Below are 24,648 nucleotides of genomic sequence, written 5' to 3' on the forward strand. Positions count from 1 at the left end.
TTCATTCAATAAGAATAAATGCTCACTTGGGAATTTAGTAAATTAACAAAACCTTTTCTATTCTCTACAATAAACACCTATGTTTTGCATTAAATATGTGCAACACTTCAACATATAAGTAGGGTTTTTTTTTTATCGCCGTCATGACACAAATTGTGCAAAATCAATATGCCTTCAGTTGTTGCTTCTATCTATTCATGGTAATTGAAAAGCTTGACAAATATGAAGGTTTCTAACAATTGCAACTTTAAATCAACCCCTTTTTTCTTCTATGTATTTTCAACATTTCTTAGAGAAAAATGGCAAGCAAAAAAATAAATGATGAAAATTTGACAATTGAGACCATTTCAATCAACTTGCATTGTATGAAGACTGTATATTGTTGATCGTCCAACTTAATTCAATTGATCTCACATTAAAAACACAATTAAAATAAAAACTAAATTGATATAAGACACAAATTATATCTTTTATTAATATATAAATATATTGAAACAATAATACAGGCATGCAAATTTTCCCTTATACTCACCATAAGGAAACAGGCCATAAACCATAATCGGCCACTAATTTCCTTTCGTAAACATGTTAATCGGATAAGTTGTGTTAATTAGCATATGCGGCATTCTGTCAAACGCCTAATGCAAATTGAAGATTCACTTTCTTCTATGTTCTCATTTTTGATAGAAGACGAAGTCAATGGAGACATTTTTTCCAAAGCCGAGATTGCTGATGCGAAAACGAGGACGGAGATGGAATTGGAGAAGCAAAGAGTCTTTTGAAGGGATGGAGTAGTCGTAATGTACAGGAAAGATCAACTTCCAATTCACACATCAATTTGAGTGCAACATCATGTAGATTATTCTATATGATGCATAGGCCTAAGCCCATCAGCCACTATAATGTTTACTGAAACATACAATTAAAAATATTAGTAAGGTCCCAATCTCTCAAAACAACCGATCTTCCCTCGTCCCGTGAGTTGCGGAGACAGCTTTTCTACTTTTTTCACCGAAACTGAAGCTCAGTGAATCACGGAGCAGTTCAGTTGGCGTACAGACTTATGTACAAGACCAATCTTGTCTATCACATCATAAACGAATTATCGCGGAGATTGAGGAAAAATAGTGGATTAAAACCGACGCCCATTACACGTTCTTCTGGTATGATTTTAATGGTACAATAGTTTAACTAGACAGACTACAGTGGATTCACACTTCAATGTCAGTTCATTGGAAAAATGCATAGGGAAGGTAGGGTATGTAGGGACCCTACAATGTGTGGATGCACTCTTGTATGTTTTCAGTGGACAATGGCAGCTGTATTATTGAGGGAACACCATGCTATAATATGCACTCTTCTGCTTCTCATATTCTCATTGTCTGCTAAGTAGCTCTAGTATCCTTGTAGCTTGGCATAGCCAAAATTTCTTGCGTCTTTCCCACAATGGATCTCCGCATTCAAATCCTATCGTCAATTCTGTTCGCAATTTTGGTAATTTGTAATGTGGTTGTGCATAATGTTGAGGCGAGGGAAGGCGGTTTCTTCTCCCCTCCTGTTTTTTACAGCCCTCCTGTGAAAGAAAACGCCCGCCCTTACCCGGATCCCAGAGAGTATTACCCCACGGGTAGGGAGAACAAGTACAATAGCTATTCCGGTGAAGGGCAGGGCAACGGTTACGGAAATGGTGCGGGTGAAGGTGGCGGCTACAAAGAGGGTGTCAATGGTTACGGTAAAGGCGCTGAATACACTACACAAAACGGCGGCGGTGCGGGTTACGGCGGAGAGGCTTTTGGCAATGGCGGCGGGTATGGCTCGGGCGAGTGGCACGGTTCTAACGGCGGCGGCGGCTCTCGAGAGGGTGGGCAATACGGCGGTTACAACACCGAGTTTGGCAACGGTAATCGCTACGGCACAGGGTATGGTGCCGGCTTCGGCAATGGTAACGGAGAATACGTTCCTAACAACGGTTATAATCAGGAAAATCCTTAGAACACTTTATGCTTCTTATTGTCTTCAATACCATCCTTTATATAAACTAAACAATCGTTCCAGATACTGTTTCAGAAAAGGAAAAATAATGCCTGTGGTTCGGTGCAACAAAATTCTACTTTTTAAATATTTTCTATTAACAAATAGGTTAAGATTACTTGTTTATGCGCATTATCTGCAAGGAAATTGAGCTTCGATCAAGCGGTGTGTGTTTCTTCTAGCTATGTAACTTTACCCGGCATCCTATTAAGCAATATCACAGAATGGTGTTTATTTGTATTGTGGTATCATTTCAAAATGTAGCAGTTACGGCAAAACATCTTAATATCAAATATATGTTTACTGTACCTTGTTATAAATAATGATGGTTTCCTGAAAATTTGTAATTTCAGTGATACTGTTTTGTAAGAAAGTTTATGGTTTGAATGATCGTAGACAAGAGTAAGGATTCAGTAGTTGTGCACTCTAATTTTGGTCTTATCAAAATCTTAAATGGAAATTTCAAATCACTCCCAATTTTTTACACCAGCTTACTTGGCAAGTCCCCTTCTTATAACTAAGGTTTGAGGGTCATCAAGAATGCTACCACATCAGCATGTTTTTTGTCAAGGTGTTCAAAACAACCCCAAAAGAATGGCTGTGTCTAAACTAGCTCCGAAAACATGGTATGTTTGTCAAAAAATCGACTAACATGAAAGTTAGTCGCACCCAAAAAAAAGTAAGACCAATATGGTGCAAAAGAGACCCCTATATTTGTGCAACTGATTTGGCATCACATGATTGGTTGCTTTTTACAATTAATGGTACATTTCATAGCAATAACAACTTTAAGGTCATAACTATTGGTGCAATGTATTGTAATTATTAATATATAAACACATAAAATTTGATATTTTATGTTTCCAACAATAGTTTTTGTTTGTATTATTATTAGAACAGAAAGTACCAACAACCCTCACAACAATTCATACATACTCAACTACTCCTACTCTTCTCGGGATACAATTATACAACCATCAAATTTAATTTTGTAGAAAACTAAAAAAAGGTTGTATCTTTGTTACTTGTCAGCAATCACAAATGGGTTGAAAATCTGTGTAAAAAAGAAAACTTTTTAAAATTTGACGTCTTATCTGACGGTTTGGCTGGAAATGCCAATGGTTGCAATTACGGTGGTGGAAATGAATCAATTAGGTTTGACTTTTTGGTGGAGGAGCACCCCGGCTGACAAGCAATCAGCGCAAAAAAGAATTGTTTCCAATTTGTTTCTATTTTCAATTTCTGTTTGGTTTTATGTTAATTTGACAAAATGCCTCAAAATGTTGTTTCCTTGATCACAATGATTTTAAGATAGAGTAAATCGATCAATAAAGTTGTAGGCACTACCAAGCAAATACCTTTGTCAGGTGTGAAACCAGAATCCGCGAACCTTTGCTCGCATAATGAAATAGAAACTTTGGAACAAAGTGCGGCATCCATCAAAGCGAATGGTTCTTGTAGATACGTATGCAAAATGCGAAAGCGTGGACAAGGCAATGAACCGTTTGACTAAATGCCTGAAGGAAATGCGATATCATTACAAGCAAATGCAATTGGTAGGCGTAAAGCCAAATTCCATTGTCTTTCACCAACATCCTTCCAAGCGTATTGAAATCCGTCTGTCAAAACTATAACCGCTGCGTGTGGGCATTCAAAGACTTTGTTTGGAATAGAAGTTTTGTTTAGCAAATAAAGAAAAATTGGAGGAGAAAGTTTGATAGACATCCATCGAGTGCTCAAATAAAAAGATCAGGATTGGTTAAGATGTCGACTGGTAGAAAGCAACAAAAAGAATCTTGAGGGCCATCGAATGAAAATGAAAAACCATCGAATTGCATGATGCAATATAAGTTAAAAGAGAGGCATCGGTTCTAGCTTGTAGAGCTGCATAGCAAAGATGTAAGGGCAACAATTAGAAGAGGAAGAGATAGCATCGAAAGGAAAAGAGAGAATAAAATGCAATTATTAAATCGATCAACAAAGAGAAAATACTAAAGTAACGCAGGGAAGAAGAAGACAAAACGCCTCATCTAAAAGAAGAATACTCAAGAAGTAGAAGAAACGAAGAGTCACCAGCCCGTCGATGGTTGTAGAACATAATAAAAGAGGAGGCATCAGCTACATAGAGAAGGATCAAGAGAAAGGTCGGTCAATAGAGTGTGTGCAAGGCTAATGGAAAGGCAAGTATTGTAAATATGTTGCAGATTTATGTCAATTTGATTTTTATAGAAATGTCAATACAACATTGAATACATTTGTTTGTTGTTATGCATAGTTTTCATTTTGTATGTGAAAAATTGTATTTGTGAGCATAGAGTGTCTACCTGTGAGTGTGAAAGAAGTGATTTTTGTATGTGAGGCATGGATGAGAAGTTGTTCTCTTGCATCAAATGGTATCAAAGCTAGAGGTTTTGAGTGTATAGCTATGCTAGGACCTATGGTCAAGAGTGGAGTTGTGTGAATAGATTGTTGATTGTTAAGTAGTTTGCACTTGAGAGTGTGAACCAGTTGTGGAGTGCTCCAAATGATCACTGTAGGTGTGTGAAGTCCTTATCGATTAAGATCTTGAAGCCGCAAAGAAAAGTGTATGCCAGTGGAAGATTGCAGAAGATGAGAAGAGGATGAGTCCAAAGAGGAGGATGAGACGGGTCTGAGGAGTAGCCCATGTTGATATCATTTCTGGAGCGATATCAGGAAGAGAGCTATAGGATGTTGAGATTCCTGTAGAGAAAGGATAGTTGTAGTCATCAGGCAAAAGAAGTGAGAGAAGCCCAAACAAATGAGGAGAAAAGAGAAAAGGAAATGCAACTGCTAGACCATCAATTGGTGAATGAAATCAATTGGAGATGAAAGTACCTCACAGGTTGTGGTAGTGGAAGAGGAGGTAGATCAAAAGGAAGACGGTAATCAGGGCCCGATATTTGATCAAGGACCCAAAGAGAATGGTGTGTTGCTTGGAGAGGAGACTAAAAGAATTGAAGAGTTTTTTAGTACAACAAAAAAGAAAGTTTCAGTAATGGATTTTGAAGAGGGTGATGAAGATGAGAATGAAGAGGATATTGGGATAGCAAAAGAGAAGAACTTAAAATCTTTTTTTTTTTTGACTAGGATAAACATGTTTTGAGGGGACTAGAAACCCCATACAACAGGTTTGAAGGGACCAAAAACCCTCAGATTTTTCACGGATCCAGAACCAACAAAGGGACATTGTAGACAAATACAACAAAGCTTAACAATAGCAAAGCCACAAACATCCAAGAAGGATTAAACATCACTTCTCTTGTGGCACAAGAGGCTACAAGACATAGAGCAGCCAAAAGGAAACAATCACTAGCCAAACACAAAAGAACGACAATGCAAACTAGGTTGGCCACAATAGTATATCTAAACCACCTTATAGATTTGAGAAATATAAAATGAGGGTTTAACTGGCACCCCTAGTCAAACATCAGGGTTTTCCCAGGCTTTCTTAACCTGTAACAAAGTCTCTAGCTCACTAATAGCAAAACCCGAACCTAACCAAAAACACAAATTGGCCAAACTGGACCCTTGAAAACTACCAACATCCAGCCTGTCCATGAAAACAACAAAATACCAAGGGTCCCTCAACCATAAGAATGGGTTTTAAGAGGCTTCTACAACCTAACAGGGTACTACTAGCATCCAGCCAACCCCTGAATGAAATAAAACTATAGGGTTTTTCCAGGCTCCCTCAACCTTAAAATTGGGTTATACATGGCTCCCACAACCATACATGACCCAAATCATAATAAAACAACCTTAAAATACAATCTAGAAAATAAGGTTTTGAAAAGGCACCCTAAACCTTTTAAAGGAAAGACCGAGAGGGTTTTTACAGACTCCCTCAACCCGCAAAGCAACTTGGGAAGCTAGGTTAAGAAAGGAAACCCAGACCCAGCTATGACAGTAACCATGGAAGGATTGACAAGTGCCCACAACCAATAACACGAGCATCATCAACATCCGAAAATCTCCCTCGCCCCTTCTCTCCACCTCAATAGGAGAAAGAGCCACCTCTATAGGTGAAAGAGGAAAGCAAGCCAACAGTCCACAAAGTCCATTCACCAGCAGAAGCCGAACCACTCCCTTATACCTAGTCTCTACCTCAAAAGGATAAAAGTGCCACCTTAATAGGACATTGAGGAGAGTAGGCCCGCTACCCAAGCAATCCTTCCACAGCCCAGCACACAAGCAGCCACTCCACCTCAATAGGAGGGCAACCCAAAGCCAACAAAGAACCCAAAAAATGGCAGATGAGAAGAAACCCACAACAAGGATGAGACAAGGAAATAAACAAGGGTTTTCTCACACCCAGAAGCAAAAGGTCCCACCAAAACAGCTACACAAAGCCAAGCTCTGGCAAGGCCCTGGACCGAACACCCATCAACGGTAGAGGGTTCCCAATGCAATCCAAGGAAAGAAAGGAAGAGAAAGAATAGGGAGGGAGAAGAGAAACAATCACCAGTGCTATCCAAAATAATAACAACGGCCTCCCAACCCATCTGATCACGAAACAAGCCCCTAGCCACCATCACAAACGACATAGCAACAAATCTAGGAGCAAGAAAAGTAGACAAGACAGAGTCGACAGCTCCCACTACCTCCTCCCAACACCACCCAAAGGCCGCCACCACTCCAGATCCACAGGAAAGAACTACAACCATCACCATAGGGCACAAAGAAGGTGACAAAACACGTAGACCTGCAAGGGGAAGGGGAAACCAATCCACATTGACCACAACACTTGCCTTGCCAACAACAAAATGAACCACCCAAAACAATGACCCATCTAGCACAGCAAACCATGCGAAAAACTACTCCTCACCACCTTCATCATCATCAGATTCATCCTCCTCTTCCTCTCCTACAGAAAACCTACTACCCCCACAACCACTTCTCCCACCTTCGCTCATTTCAAATCGTCAGTAAAATCTAAAAATGTTTAGAACTTGCCTTTATTTGCAATATTGATAGTAGAAGAGAGTGAAATTACAAATTTGCATATGGGTGTTTAGTGTTTGTGTGTAGAGAATGTTGAGGATGCTATAGGGTATTGGTGAAGGTGGTTAGTTTGTTGTGGGTCAAAACTCACGAAAGTGGAGAAGACTAGTGAGAGTCTTTGGCAGAGGAAGAGGATCTATGATAGATAGGAGTCCACAAGAAGGAAGGGGAGAAAAGAGAGCTATTGTTAGATGATGGATTGTGGTATACATAAATGCATGAGAGGGAAGAGGAGAAGAGGGCCGACTTGGTAGAGGAGGATGGAAAGTGACCTAGCAAGGTGTTGGAAGAGGCGAAGGAAGAAGACTTCTAATGTACTTGAAACCAAAATGGGGTTTGTTGTAGGTTGTTTGCAATCTAGAAAAGTAGTCCAACTACTTAATCTTATTTTATGAGCCTATGCTCACAAATTTCTTACCTGATGTGCCTAGTGTGGGAGAATCTAGGTTGACAAGCAATCAACGCCACCAAAATAAATATTTCTTTCTAATTTCTTTTCTTTTCCAGTTTTGATTTGGTGGTCTTGTTGACATCTCTCTAACTATTTGATAGAATGCCTCGAAATGTTGTTTCACTGATCACAATGATTGTAAGATATAATGTTGATCAATAAAGTTGTAGGCACTTCCAAGCGAATAACTTTGTCAAGTGTGAAACTAGATTCCACAAACCTTTGCTTGTAGATTGAAATTGAATTTTTTGAACAAAGTGCAACATCCATCATAGCGATGGTTCCTTTAGATACGTATGCAAAATATGGAAGCATGGCAATGAAATATTTGATTAAATGCCTGAAGGAAATGTGATCTCATGACAAAAAAACACAATTAGCATATGTAAAGTCAAATTCAATTGTTTTTCACCAACATCCTTCCAAGCGTATAGAAATCCATCTATCTGAACTATGACTGCTACATATGGGCATTCAAAGACTTCGATTGGGACAGATGTTTTGTGTAGAAAACAAAAAAATCAAAGGAAAATGTTTGATATATACATCCATCAAGTGCTCAAATAAATAAACCAGTCTTGGATTAGTTGGGATATTAGCTAATAGAAAGCAACAAAAAGAATCTTGAAGGTCATTGAATGAAGTGAAAAGGCAACAAATTGCATGGTGTAATACAAGTTAAAAGAAAGGCATTGGTTCTAGCACATAGAGTTGCATAGAAAAGATAAAAGGGCACCAATTAGAAGAGGAAGATATATATCAAATAGGAAAAGAGAGAATAAAATGTAATTATCAAAAAAATCAACAAAGAGAAAATTTCAAAGAAAACATAGAGAACAAGAAGACAAAGCATCTTATCTAAAACAAGAATTCTCAAGGAGAAGAGGAAATGAAGAGTCAACAGCTTGTCAATGGTTTTAGACAACAATAAAAGAGGAGGCATCAACTATAGAGAGAAGGGTCGAGAGAAAGATCGGCTAATAGAGTGTGTGTAGTTGCAGAGACGGGAAAAAGGCCAATGGAAAGGCTAGTATTGTAAATATGTTGTAGATTCATGTGAACTTGTTTTTAATAAAAATGTCAATAAAACATTTAATACATTTATTTGTTGTTATTTGTAGTTTTCATCTCGTATGTGAAAATTTGCATTAGTGAGTAGAGAGTATCTGTCTGTGAGTGTGAGAGAAGTGAATATTGTATATGAGGCAAGGGTGAGAAGTTGTGTAAATTCTAAAGGTAGATGCAAAACCAAAGAAACACACAAAGCTACAGAGACAAGGAATAAACACAAACAAAACAAAGCTCTTTATTCTATTTAGTGGAAGATATATTACATGTCACGGTCTTTCTCAGATTTACATCTTCTTGCACACTAAAACAATAATGAGGTAGCTTATCATATCTAGAATATTACATACATACAATTGATGCACAGTCTCTTAAAAATAGCTTGTAGTCCCACAAGATGAGTGTAGTTAACTCTACTAATTATAGAGATTGTATTTTGCATGTTCTCTGAATTATTCGCTAGCACTATAACCAATAGATCAAAAACTAATCTAAGATAAAGTGTAATATCCAATCTAACAGTCTAAAATTAACATTGCAACATGGTGGTGCATGGCAGTGAGGCTCATGCATCACTTGTCAACATACTCCCCCGTGATGTTGAGACTCACAATATGATCTCAAAGCTTTGAAAACTAAATCTTTGCACCTAGATGTGACCTTGTTCCATAAGATAACTCAATGTTGTAAAATTTAAATCTTTGCTCACTATGCAACATTTATCTTCCTTTCTCTAAAGAAGACTTGTGACACTTCAATGTGCCAATCATAGCAAGTAGTCATCAACTACTTGACTCAAACATCCACACTGTGTTTGACCACTATATTTTTAACATGAAAGCACTTTGGATTATACAACCTTCTAAACATATTTGTTAACTTTTGCCCAAGTCATGAATCATCAATCCATCCATAATCAATTTGCATACACCCTTTTATAGATTGTCTATTTGAATCTTTGTTATAGCATGATTTTTCACAATGTTTCTTCCACCCACAAATTGAACACGGTTGAAGATGCCAACAATTCTCTGCTTTATGTCCTTCTCTGTGATAGTGCAAACACAACATGCATTCCTTACGGGTATGTGCAAGATCATGGGGGGCCAAAAAGTGGCAATGGAAAAAAAAAAAGTGTTTTAAACCTTTCCAAACATGCCAAAATTCACTTTGACTTTTTGTTTGGGTCGGCCAAAATTTGAATTTGGTTTGGTAATACCAAACCAAATCGGATATCCGATTTGTGATGTCACTATTGTGGTGTCACCATTGTGATGTTACTATTGTGATGTCATAATTTTCCAAATCAGATATCCGATTTGAGGTGATGTCACTATTGTGATGTCATACTTTTCCAAATTGGATATCCGTTTTTCTCAACATAAAAAATATAGTTTAGTAAAATGGGCATAACTTTTGCGTTTCTTATCAAAATTTTGATTTTTTACAGGCGTTGGAAAGGTAATTCAGATACCTATCAAATTCATGAGTTATTTTGATGATATTATATATAAAAAAATTAATTATAATCATTTCAAGTTAGTCCTTCAATTTTAAAATTTTAAATACTCACAAATTTTGCATACAAAGTCTCATTTTTTTCCTATCACCTCCTTTATCTATCACTTGTCTATCTATAATTATATAATATATTTTATCTATCTCTTTCTTTTCTACTTATGTCACTTATTTTCTCATCCCATCTAGATAAATAAATTCCCAAGTTACATGCATCTTTGCATATATCTCCATCTTTCTATTCCTATCTCTCCCTCTCCCACTCTATCATTGTCACTCCTTATTTCTATACTTCTCTCTAATAATATCTCTTCTCTCTATTTATCTCCCTCTTCTACCTTATCCTACCTATACTTGTATATTAATTTTCTCTATCACCTCCTTTCTCTCCCTATCTTGTCCCCTCTATCTCTATATCCCTATAGATTTGTCTTCATGTATATTTATATCTCATTATCTCTAAATCTCACTTATTCACTCCATCTCTCCCTCCATTTTTCTTAATCTCTCTATAACTTTCTATCCATATCCATCTCTAACTCCATCTTCACATCTCCATCTCTTTCCCTATCAATCTCTATTTTTACATGTTCCTCTATCTTTATATATCTTCCTCTATACATGATTAATCTACTTCTTTGTCTCTTCCTCTATCGCCCTCTTGAAGTATCTTTCCCTTTCTCTACCTTTATCTCTTTATTTGCTCCATCTTTATATATCTCTAGCTCTCTCCCCACATCCTTCTCTATAGTGCCTTTATATATCTCTATATCTTCCTCTTTCTCTCTCTCCCTCTCTATCTATCCCTATCTATAATCTCTATCTCTCTTTCACTATCTACATCTCTCTATCTATCAATATTTCTCTTCCTTTATTTCTCTCTATCTCTTCCTTTTTTTTTCTCTCTCTTTAACCCCCTCTATCCATTTTTCTCCATCTCTTCATATATTTATCTTTGTCTTTACCTCTCTCTTTCTCTATATCTATTCATCTCCCTCTCCCTTTATCTTCTTTTTTTATCTCTATCATCCTCTCTCCTTTTTAATATCTAGATATGTCTACCTCTTTCTATCTATCCTTGTCCTTTAGTTTTTCTCCCTCTCACTTCATATTCCTTAATATATATATCTCTATTTATGTCCTTATCCTTTAGTTCTTTTCCCTCTCTTTAGTTTCTTCATCTCTCTTCACCCTTATATCTCTCCTTATTTGAAAATTAGTATATATGGTTTCCTAATGGGTTATATCGTGTCCTAAGGGGTCAAAGAACATCATATGAGCCCTTAAGACATGATATGACCCCTAATGACACTATATGGTCACCTAAGGGGTCATATGATGTCGTAAGGGGTCATAAAACACCATATGACCCCTTAAGACACAATAAGACCCCTAATGACACCATATGGTGTCCTAAGGGGTCCTAAGACACCAAGTGACCCCTTAGGACACCATACGACCCCTAATGACACAATGTGGCATCCTAAAGGGTCATATAGTGTCCTAAGGGGTCATAAGACATCATATGACCCCTTAGGACACCATACGACCCATAGCACCATATAGTGTCCCAAGGGGTCATATGGTGTCCTAAGGGGTCATAGAACACTATATGACCCATTAGGACAAAATATGACCCATGACGACACCTAAGGGGTCATAGAACACCATATGACCCCTTAGAACACCATACGACCCCTCACGGCACCATATGGTGTCCTAAGGGGTCATATAACACCATATGACCCCTTAGAACACAAGAAGACCCATAACGACACGATATGGTGTCCTAAGGGATCATATGGTGTCATGAGACACCATATGACTCCTTAGGACACAATATGACCCCTAACGATACCTAAGGGGCCATATGGTGTCCTAAGGGGTTATATGATGTCCTAGGAACCTTTAGAACATAATATGAGCCCTTATCACACCATACAACCCCTAACGACACCATATGGTGCCCTAAGGGGTCGTAGGACACCATATAACTCGTTAGGACATAATATGACCCCTAACAACACCTAAGGGCTCATATTATGTCCTAAGGGGTCATAGGACACAATATGACCCCTAAGGACACTGTATGGTGTACTAAGGGGTCATAGGACACCATATGACCCTTTAACACATAATACGACCCCTAACAACACCGTATGGTATCCTAAGGGATCATATGGTGTCCTAAGGGGTCATATAACACCATACAACCCCTTAGGACACCATACGACACATAATGACACCATATGGTGTCCTAAGGGGTCATATGGTGTCCTAAGGGGTCATAGGATACCATATGACCCCTTAGAAGACCATACGACCCATAACAACATAATATGGTGTCCTAGAGGGTCATAGAACACCATACGACCCATAACGACACTATGTGGTGTCCTAAAGGGTCATAAGACACAATATGACCCCGTAGGACATAATATGACCCCTAACGATGTCATCTAGTGTCCTAAGGGGTCATACAAAACCATATGACCCCATAGAACACCATATGACCCCTTAGAACACCATACGACCCTTTACGAAACCATATGGTGTCCTAAGGGGTCATATGGTATCCTAAGGGGTCATATAAAACCATATGACCCCTTAGAATTGAAGAAGACCCATAACAACATGATATGGCATCCTAAGGGGTCATATGGTGTCACAAGACACCATATGACCCCTTAGGACACAATATGACCCCTAACAACATCTAAGGGGTCATATGGTGTCCTGAAAGGTTATATGATGTCCTAGGAATCGTTAGGACACAATATGACCCCTTAGCACACCATACAACCTCGAACGACACCATATGCTGTCCTAAGGGGTCGTAGGACACTATATGACCCGTTAGGACACAATATGACCCCTAACGACACCTAAGGGGTCATATTGTGTCCTAAGGGGTCATAATACACTATATGATGCCTAACAACATTGTATGGTGTCCTAAGGGGTCATAGGACACCATATGACCCCTAACGACACAAAATGATGCCTAACGATACCTAAGGGGTCATATGGTGTTCTAAGGGGTCTTAGGACACCATATGACCCCTTAGCATACCATACGACCCTTAATGACACCATATGGTGTCCTAAGGGGCCATAGAACACCATATGACACCTTAGGACACCATATGATGCATAATGACACCATATGGTGTCCTAAGGGGTCATAGGACACCATATGACCCCTTAGGAGACCATACAACCCATAACAACATAAAAATGGTGTCCTAAGGGGTCATAGAACACCATATGACCCCTTAGAACACCATACGACCCATAATGACACTATATAGTGTCCTAAGGGGTCATAGGGCACCATATGACCTCTTCTGACATAATATGACCTCTAAAAACATCATATAGTGTCCTAAGGGGTTATAGAACACCATATGACCCCTTAGGACACCATAACACCCATAACAACACCATATAATGTCCTAAGGGGTCATATGGTGTCCTGAAGGGTCACGAGACACCATATGAACTCTTAGGACATAGAATGACCCCTAACAAAACCTAATGGATCATATGGTGTCTAAGGGGTCATACAATGTCTTGTGACACCTTAGGACATAATATGAACCCTTAGCACACCATACAACCCCCAATGACACCATATGGTGTCCTAAGGGGTCATAGGACACCATATGACCCATTCAGACACAATAAGACCCCTAAAAATACCTAATGGGTCATATGGTGTCCTAAGGGGTCATAGGATATCATATAACCCCTTAACACACCATACAAACCCTAACGATGCCATATGGTGTCCTAAAGGCTCATAGAACACCATATGACCCCTTAGGACACCATAAGACTTATATCAACATCATATGGTGTCCGAAGGTGTCATATGGAATCCTAAAGGTTCATGAGACACCATATGACCCTTTAGGACATAATATGACCCCTAACGACATCTAAGGGGTCATATGGTGTCTTAATGAGTCATATGATGTCCTATGACCCTTTAAGAACAATATGACCCCTTAGCACACCATATAACCCCTAATGATGCCATATGGTATCCTAAAGGGTTATAAGATGCCATATGGTATCCAAAGGTGTTATAAGATATCATATGACCAGTTAGGACACAATATAACCCCTAACAACACCTTATGGGTCATAGGATACCATATGAACCCTTAAGACACAATATAACCCCTAACGACACCTAATGGGTTATATGGTATCCTAAGTGGTCATATGACGTCCTATGACCCCTTAAGACACAATATGACCCCTTAGCATAGCATACAAACCCTAAAGATGCCATGTGGTGTCCTAAGGGGTCATAGGACACCACATGACCTGTTAGAACATAATATGACCCCAAACGACACCTAAAAGATCATATGTTGTCCTAAGGGGTCATAGGACACCATATGATCCCTTAGGACACCATATAATCCATGATGACACCATATGGTGTCCTAAGGGGTCATAGGACACCATACATGACCCCTTAGGACACAATATGACCCCTAAAGACACCTTAGGGGTCATATGATATCTTATGACCCCTTAGCACACCATACGAACCCTAACGACACCATATCATGTCCTAAGGGGTCATAGGATACCATATTACCCCTTAGGACACCATATGACCCATAACAACACAATATAGTGTTTTAAGGAGTCATATGGTGTCCTAAGAGGTCATAGGACACCATTTGACCCTTTAAGACACAATATGAACCCTTAGCACACCAGATGACCCCTAACAACATCATATGGTGTCCTAATGGTTCATATGACACCACATGACTCATTAGGACACAATATGACCCCTAACAATACCTAAGGGGTCATATGGTAAAGTTAGAGGTAAGGATAGGTATGACAGAGAGATGAGATATGGGGAAGAGAGAATTAGAGAGAGTTGGGAGGAGAGGGGGGATGGGAAAGTATCAAAAAAGGGAAAGAGGGAGAGATGAGGAGAGAGGTTCAAAGAGAGAGGTCTAGAGAGAAGGTAATTAGGGGAAGGGGAGGGGGGAGAGAGAGGGAGGGAGTATCAACAAAGAAAGAGGGGGGGGAGATGGGGAGAGAGCCCCCTGATTACCCTCTCTCTAGTCCATCTCTTTGTTAATACTTCCCTCTTCCCCTCTACTCCCACTAATTATCCTCTCTCTATCACTCTCTTCACCTCTCTCCACATCTCTCCCTCTCTCCTTTTTTTGATACTTACTCTTCTCCCTCTCTTCTTATCCGATAATTACACCCAACTCTCTCACATTATTTCTTTCCCTCAATTACCCTTGATCACCTCTCTCCTCCTATGGGTTAATAGATACTTCCCTCTCCCCACCCCCTAATTACTCTCTATGTCTCTCTTCACCTTTGTCCCCATCTCTTTTCTCTCTTTGTTGATACTTTTCCCTCTCCCCCTCTCCTCCTACCCCCTATTAATCTCAAACTCTCCCTCTCATTCTCTCTTCACCCCAATCACCCCTCCCTCTCTCTCTTCACCTTCCACCTAATTACTTATAGCTCTCTCTCTCACACTGTCTCTTCCCCCCAATTAATCCCTCCTCACCTCTGTCCCCCTCTCCTTTTTTTTGATACTTCCCTACGCCTCTCCTTGTCCCCTCTAAATTTTGTTGCTAGAGATGAGAAGGAAATGCAGAGAGACTAGTCTAGATCTTAGGGAAGAGAGAGTGACATAGAGGAGGAAATTATGAAGAGGTATAAATATAAGCACCTTGTAGAGCTTGAGAGATTGAATGAGGTATTCATTGACAGTTAGAGATATAGGTCTAGAGAGAGATGTATAAATATGGACAAAAGAGAGGGAGGAAGAAACAAATAGGTGGAGCAATAAGTTTAGGAGAGAGAGGTGGAGAAAGGAACAAACATAGATAACATGGTTTATCAAAATTTATCGAACTCAATAAAATTCATAAATTTTCTATTATTAATTAATTACTTATTTAGTTTATTTTGAGATGATTGTTACAAAAATTCATGCAATAGGGAAATCATATGAAAAAGTTATGAGTTTTTTATGTTTTAAAAATGAAGGATGAATTTAAATGAATTATAATTATTTTTTAAAAGAAATAATTGAAAATATACCTATTCCATATCATAGACCTCTTAATTACGTTTCCAACGCTTGTAAAAAATCAAAATTTCGATATAAAACGCAAAAGTTATGCCCAAATTACTAAAATTTATTTTTTTATTTTTTCAAAAACGGAATCGGATATCCGATTTTAAAACATAATTTTTTCCCTCCATCTTTTGGTTCAGGTTTTCTTTGGGATTTGTCTTGGAAGTGACAAGCCTCGAAAGTCAACTGAAAAAACGTGTTTTTCAGTATTCCTTGATTTTCCAGACTTTACACTGGTGGCTGACGACTTTTTTTATAGCCAAAATTCATAAAACGAAAAGGGTTTTATAAGGATATTCTCAACTTTCCAAAAATATAAGGCTTGTCTTATTTTGACTTTAATAAATATTTATTATTTATTTTCTAATTGAATTCTGACAAAAGTCCTGATTGATAGACTGATTGAAAAATACTCATAACTTTCAAACCACATAACATTTTTTCAATCTGAAACATGCGTCACATCCTATGCTTCATCTACTATAGGGAAAAAAATTTAAAAATTGAATTTCATAAGGTTTTGACCAAGTTAAGGTGGTCAGACTTAGAAGTTTCTGAATTTATGAAAAGTTGTAGTAAAAAATTCATAAATAATTATTTACTTTATAAAAAATTATAAAAAAATGTGTGTCACATCCGGACATGAGTCTAATACTTATATTATAAATCTTATAAAAAAAATATTATTATTTTACTATGATTAGGGTGGTCAGACATACACCTACTTCTTATCTTTTTCCTGAAAATTTTGTACCACTGCATTGAAATTTGAAATTTTCATCAAATAGGATTTTTTTTTCAAAAAACAACTAGTATCTTAGAAACTACATTCAATTTTCTATAGTTTCTCTTCTTATATATTTTAAAAATAATATTCATAACTTATTCAATTTTTCATGTCAAGTTGCATAACTCTGATTTTTTGAAATTTCATTGCCACTTAAGGGCTTGTTTTGGTACACCGTGATCTTGCACATACCCTTACTTTGAACTAATTTGTTTTAACCTATAGTTCACTAGCTAAATTAGATTGATCTTTCTTACCAAATCTAAGACCTTCATTCTTTGGCCTCATAAATAGTTGAATGGGCTCTTGAATTCATTTCCCATGCTTTCCTAGTCCTCTTCATTTATATCCCATTTTTTGCATGATCTTTAAACCAATATTATTTCCAAAACAAACTTTGTCATCACAAGTTGCACTTGGAAATTCACACATTTTGTACATCATCTATATTTTTTTATTGAATAATAGAACAAAAAAAGTCTTCTGCCCCACATGAGACTTCACAAATAGATGGCTTCACTTTCAACACTCATTTTCCTTTTTCAACATTTCTAGCTATTTTTGTAGATCTTCATTCTTTCTCTTAACCTCATCAAACAACATTAATTTTTCTTGTAATTCTTTATTTTTTTCTTTAATATTCTCCACTACTTTTTCAATATTCTCAATTTCAAACAAATACTCACATCTTTCTTTCCCAAACTCCTTTAAATGTGTAGCGTCGTAAATTGTACGCACTTGCTAGGGTGGTACAATTTCACACCTAGTTTAGGACCCGCCTTGGTGCATTTTACATTTTGCATTGCATTTCTCCTTTAGCACTTAATTAATCAAATTAATTAGGTCTAAGGTCCTATTTCATCGTCCTCCACATCATAAAGTTGGGCCCTTTCGTTAAAGTGTGCCCTTTTCATTTTATTCCTCCAATACATCATTCAATCAAAAACCCTAATTAGGTCCTATTTTGAACTTGGGGGCTTGGTTTCGAGGGTCAAAACATCTCGAAATCACTTGTAACTTCGGGATTCTCTCTAAAATCATCATATCTGATGACCCTGAAAATTTGGTGAAAAGTTGTCGGGGCCATGGTGCCCAGAGTGCACATGGTCTCGAACATTTTTCCCAAAATTTTAGGAGCACAATCCAATCATAAAATAAAACTTAACCCCAAGAAATTGGCAGGAGATTCAATCTCTAGGTCGGCCAAAAGACGAAATTACGACCTAGGGTTTCATACATAAGAACTCTCTTTCTTCATTTGAAAGGATCCGAATTTTGTTTTCAGGAACCTCATATGCAACGAAAGAGCAGATCTTTGAAGACTTCAACAACATTCAACATCCATCTATCAAGCATTTATCAATTTCATTCATCCATTTAGGGCTTGGAAGACATTGAAGAGCAATAGGAGATTACCGACTGAAGATTGGCTTGTACCCCTCCCTTGGGATTGGGTATGATTTCATGTTGTTCTCATGTCTTTGCATAAGCTTCAACATATCACTTATTCATGCTTTAGATCACTTTGCATCTTGATTTAGAGCATTTACATTGTCATTTACAAGCGATTAGGGTTTACTTTCTAGGTTGCTCTAGTTTGCTTACTTGCATATTAGGATCTTGCACACACACAAGGTCTGCATACACAATACTTTTTACAATACAACTTGGCTATTCGTGGAGGTGGAAATCACTGAAGTGGGGGTTTGACTAAGGCAAAACCCTATATAGCTGCCCACCATACCCTTTTCAGATATAAGTGCAGGTTTCGGGATTCGGACGATGCCGCAGGTTGTAGATCCAGGAAAAGCAGGTCGAGACAGCACTCCACACCAAGTTGCAGAGCAAAAGACTAGGACAGGGGTGTGGGGCGCCCTGGTCCTGCCAAGACAGGGGCGCTGGGCACCCTGGTCCCTGGGACAGAGGCGCTGGGCGCCCTGGTCCTCCTGACAGACAGTAATTTTTGGCATTTCTGACAGTTTTCCAGGTTGTAAAACAGCAGTTTTAGGAGCATTTTCTGGGACAGAATCAAGACAGTGGCACCCACGCCCCCATCCCAAACATTTTCAATCAGATTTTGACTCTAGGTACGCATCTGCATTCTTCTTTTGTCCTTGTGTTTACAGCTTTTCATTATTTAATCTCAATTCTGCAATCTTGTTATTAGTTCATACTTGCATTTTGGGATTAGGACTTGAACTTGCATCATTTTATCTTTCAATTACAACAAAGGAATAGAAATCCTAATAGGTAACTCGTGGCTCTCTCTTTCACAAAAAGAAGTAGCCAATTGTGTGATACCTCTAGGCTCTTTCGTATTCTGTAATGTGTGTCCAAAGGTAGGATTAGGGCATGTTAACCTAGTCTCACTTTTTCCCCTACACAAAATGTTTTACCAATTGATTATGAATTAAACTTCTTAATTTCCATGAATTCTTCTTTTAAAAGATCTTTCTCACAAACTAGATTTATAGTTTCTTTCTTAGCTCTTTTACTTATTTTCCTCATTGGAACAAAATGAAAATACTTGATTCTTGAATTGAGTATAGCTTCACACACCTTTACTTCTTCGACAACATTGACAATCAACGGTTTCAACAAGCAACCACATCTACAATATCAAAATTCTTGGTTCCTCCATTTAGACCACATATTCTATTGGAAAACCAATTTTGTAATTTCTTCCTTCACACTAGTAATTTACACACTGTCATAACTTGAATTTCCATAAACCTTATTATTATTAAATAATTAGACATGGTTTAATATTTAGAATAAAATTATTTAATTAGACTTTTGATTTATCTAGAAGAACCTGGTATACTTAGGTATTTTGATTTTCACCAATGGATGAATGGAAATAATATGTTCCAATTTGAGATGCAAATGTAATAATTTTTACAATTGAATTTTTAGAAAGAAATTATGATGCATATATGTAATTAGTGATGTATTGTCTTTACTTTCACTAACAATTGAGTAGTTTTTTGTGTCATGATTTTGTGCAGGTTGTTGAAGACAAACATGTGGCTAAGGTAGAGGCCTCCTAGCTTAGTGACAACAACAGTTGAGATGGGAAACTTTCACATACATTCACTTAGTTTGATTTTTATTTTTTTTTAGACTGCAGGAATCAGGTATAGCACCCCCCTATAAACTTTTGTGTGTTGGGTAAACATTTTAACGAGATCGGTTGTGCTAGTGCGACACATCCTCCAATACCACATGGGCTAGGGGGATAATAGACCTTGTGACCTCATGCTTCACCACTAGAAGCTCTCACCATTTGAGCTAGGCCCCCAACTGAATCAACTGAACTTATTTTGATTACCATGAATGCTATAAATATTTAACTAATACAATGTTACCTTACTAAGAATTTTCATTATTCTTCACTAGACAAACTTTACTAGTTATTAATTTCATACACTAATCCTAATGATATGTTCATAAAATAAGAGTTAAATATTTTGATTCGTTGAATTTAATTATTCCTCTTGATTTCCAATAAGATATCACTACTTATGAATTCAAAATTATTGAATTATTTATTAGTTGCAAGAACTGTGACTGCATCAAGTGCTAAGGACAATTAAGTGATTGATGAGTTAAGATTATTTTCTACTCTAATAAGGCATGCACAATCAATAAAAAGGTGGAGACATAAATAATAACTAATTAGTAATGGTTAAAATGAAAATAAACTTTAGGAAACTGTCACCTCTATAGATAAATGAGAGTAGATAGAATCGGAAGAAATATACCACCACCTACCTCTAAGTCATCTAAAGATTGGATGGTGAAGTGGAGTTAAAACACCCTTGGACAACATGCGCCAAAAATCATGGGGGTAAACAACCAACTATTACTACAATTTCATGGGGATAGGATATAGAAAACAAGAAGAGTAGGAGGTAACTTGGGAAAGGGAATGAAAACAAACATTGTTCTTGTCGGAATTGATAATACATTCAAAGGCAAAGAAAGGTTTTAACAATGCTCAGCTTCATGACCATTTGAAGAGGAAGGATATCTCGCTACTTTATGGGAAGAGGAGACAGAAGACTTGGAGAATTACATCACTGAGAGGAACCAAGCATCTATCAGGTATGTACCTACAATACCTTGTTTCCTTTAGACTGTGCTAGAACGAACTATTTTTGGAGAGGAAATCGTGGTTGAGTTTAATTAATGACTAAATACAAAAGGAGGAGAGAGGGAGGTAACTCGGGGGAGGGAATGAAAAATAAAAATTGTTCTTGTCAGAATTGATAATACATTCAAAGGGAAAGAGAGGTTTTAACGATCCTCAGCTTCATGACCATTTGAAGAGGAAGGAGGCCTCATCCCTCTATGGAAAGAGGAGACGGATGTTAATTTCTATAACCCAGCAACTGATTAATTGCTCAACAAATATCACAAAAAATAAACTATATGATTTGCAATAATTAATACTCTGGATTATTTAACTAAATAAATAGCAAAAGCAAATTCAAAAGAAACCAAACACATAAACACAAATAACACGGATATACCAAAAAAAACCCAATGCGTCGAAAAACCTACAAATGTTGAATCTTCTATTCTGCTTCAAGAGAAAACTTTCCTTCGAGAAATCACTTCACGAATCTTCCAATCTCAGAAGAATCTCATACTAGTTGCTACGATGATCTTACATATATAGCCTTCTTGATGAAAACATCATCTATGCAAGATAAGTGAAACTTTCCACACACAACACATCCTAAGAGAAATATTCCTTACATGACTCAAGAAGGGAACTTTCCTTACATGACACATGAGAAAGGAAACTTGTCTTACACAAGTAAGACTATCCACACATAAAATTGTTCTTGGAAATAACCTCACAACTCTAAGAAACATTCTAAATATAGAATAGAAATATCCTCTTATTGAACATCCAACATGAGCTGCACTTAAGCAAATTCCACAATCACACCTTCCGAACTATAGAAAACTTAACACTCCCTCTTAGTGAGGAAGGTGTTCTGCACAACATCCAGCTTATCCCTGAAGAATAGAAACTTACTCTCCACCAAATCTTTAGTCAAAATGTCTGCTACCTATTCGTTTGTAGGAATGTATTGCAGCTTCATTGTCCGCTTCTCCACACAATCCTTGATGAAATGGTACTTGATCTCAATGTGCTTTGACTTGTCATGAAACACTAGATTTTTAGAGAGTTTGATACAACTCTGATTATCACAGTAAATGACCGTAGGATCTAGCTTCTGATCAAAAAACCTAGCTAGAAGTTTTTGAATCTAGATAGCCTCACATGTAGCCATACTGGTTGCCATATACTCAACCTTTGCAAAATCAATGCAACTGACTTATGTTTCCTATTGTACCAGGAGACTACAAAACCCTGAAGTGTTCTTTCGGTCAGTGGCACTACCTGCCCAATCTGCATCAGTGAACCCCTTGAGTTTCACTCCATCCTATTGAATATACCTCAATCTATAATCAATTGTGCCTTGGAGATACCTCAAAACATGCTTCGTAGCTATCCAGTGCACACGTTTTGGTTCCACCATAAACTAACTAACTGTATTCACTGCAAAAAAAAATGTTTGGCCTAGTGTTGACCAGATACATAAGAGAGACTATCAACTATTTATACAAAGTTGGGTCCACTACCTTTGATCTAGAACCATCAACCTTCTTCCAGTTTGTCACAAGTGGCATGGACATTGGCTTATAAGCCTCCATCCTTAATCACTTTAGGATATCAATTTTATACTTCCCCTGTCCAAGGAAGATCTCTCCCTCTTTCTACCACAACTCCAAACCCAAAAAGTAGTGCATCAAACCCAAATCCTTCATCTCGAACTCTCCTAAAAGATCCTGCTTGTAATGTTCTATGAGCTCTTTTGACTTTGTAAGAAACAAGTTATCAAAATATAACACCAATATGAGAATCTCGCCCTTCACCTGAACATAGTACACGTTTGGATTAGCCTCACTCTTAGTGAAGCCCACACTCTGCAAGTAACATTCAATATGCGCATACCATGCTTTAGGAGCCTACTTGAGGCCATACAATGCTCTCTTCAACCTGCATACATGAGAATCCCTCCCATGCACTTCAAAACCCTCTAGTTGTTCTATGTAAATCTCTTCCTCAATCACTCCATTGAGGAAAGTTCTCTTCACATCCATCTAGTGTATCTGCCAACCCATCTGCACTGCTACAGAAATGATAGCCCTTATCGATGAGTACCTGGATACCGGAGCAAAGGTCTCGTCATAATCGATCCTTTCCTTTTGAGAAAACCCCTTAGCCATAAATATTGCTTCATACTTTTCCACACTACCATCTGCAACATTCTTGATCTTATACAACCATCTCGACCCTACCATGGACTTGTTTTTGGGTCGTGGCACTACCTCCCACATGCTATTCTTCATAATGGAAGAATACTCTTCCACCATGGCATCCCTCCAAGCCTGATTCTTAGATGCCTCCTGAAAGTTGGAAGGCTGCACCTCAATCAATTCACTCATGAGTGCCATATAATCAAAAAAACTTTTGGGATCCTTTCTATGTCTAACTAGATCTTTAGGATTACGAACATACTCTTGGTCTTCTCTCATTATTTGCTCAGCTACCATGTTTCTCCTTCTCCCTGTGATAGGAGTCTAAGGTCGAGGAATACTCTATTGACATGGGCCCACATACATCTGAGTGTATGAGATCCAAAACTCCTTTAGATCTAGTATTGTTGCTTGGAAAATTGATCTTGGCATATTTCCCAACAGCACAACCTTTGCACACCTCATGCTTATCAACCTTCATTTTAGGCACCCATGTTACTATTTCTTTGAGCATATTAAGTGCTCCATGGTGAAGATGAGTCATCCTCCTATGCCACAGTTCTCCAAGCCCTTTACTGTTACTCACCAATGCATGTGCTGGTTCAAACTATAACCGAAACAAACTACCATGCCTAACTCCAATCATTTTTTCTACCTTGGAGTTCTTAGGATGGATATAAACTTTGCCTTCTTCAAAGGTCGTGATGTAACCCTTGTCCTCAAAGTAGAAACAAAGATTAAATTCTTTGTCATTCCAGGAACATACAACACATCCTCCAAATTCTTTGCCTCCAACTTGGTGAAATATTCTCTAGCTCCCGTCATGTGATGAGAAGCCCCACTATCAATATACCAAACATTGTTGGCAATTGAACTTGAGAGACAAGCAATGAGTGAAAACTCATTCTCAAACCGCGTTGAAAAATCTTCCACCTCTACAGTAGGTGCAACTTGCTCCTTCGGCTTACCCTTGTTTTTCTTATCCGGGCATTGACTAGCATAGTGATCCATCTGATGGTAGCAAAAACACTTTATCTTACTTAGGTCTTTCTTCTTCCCTTGGAAGATGACCCTTCAGTTTTCCCTTTACTACATTTATGCTTGCCCTTTCTTGCAAGTGCAAGATTGTCTTCATCATCAACCTTCTTTATATGGCCCCCTCGATGACTGCTTTCATGAATCTCCTCCTGGACGAAATCATCCCAAAGCCTCACCTAGTTAGGTAGGCGATCACGACCAACAATGCATTTGACAAACACTTCCCAGTGCTTCAAAAATCTGTTCAAGGCTATC

The 24,648-nt window shown here is 37.9% G+C and overlaps 2 protein-coding genes across 2 annotated transcripts; one reads left to right on the forward strand and one right to left on the reverse strand.

The window, feature by feature from the left end:
* The first annotated feature begins 1,446 nt into the window (after nucleotides 1–1,446).
* On the forward strand, nucleotides 1,447–1,992 carry LOC131075249 (glycine-rich cell wall structural protein 2). The gene has a single exon (XM_058012080.2). It carries the CDS (start codon nucleotides 1,447–1,449, stop codon nucleotides 1,990–1,992), a length of 546 nt encoding a protein of 181 aa, XP_057868063.2.
* Nucleotides 1,993–23,199: 21,207 nt separating this feature from the next.
* On the reverse strand, nucleotides 23,200–23,652 carry LOC131874375 (uncharacterized mitochondrial protein AtMg00820-like). The gene has a single exon (XM_059217717.1). The coding sequence runs from the start codon at nucleotides 23,650–23,652 to the stop codon at nucleotides 23,200–23,202; it is 453 nt and encodes a 150-aa protein (XP_059073700.1).
* Between the last annotated feature and the right edge of the window lie 996 nt (nucleotides 23,653–24,648).

The sequence above is a fragment of the Cryptomeria japonica genome, chromosome 3, assembly GCF_030272615.1.
Source record: "Cryptomeria japonica chromosome 3, Sugi_1.0, whole genome shotgun sequence".
Taxonomy (NCBI): domain Eukaryota; kingdom Viridiplantae; phylum Streptophyta; class Pinopsida; order Cupressales; family Cupressaceae; genus Cryptomeria; species Cryptomeria japonica.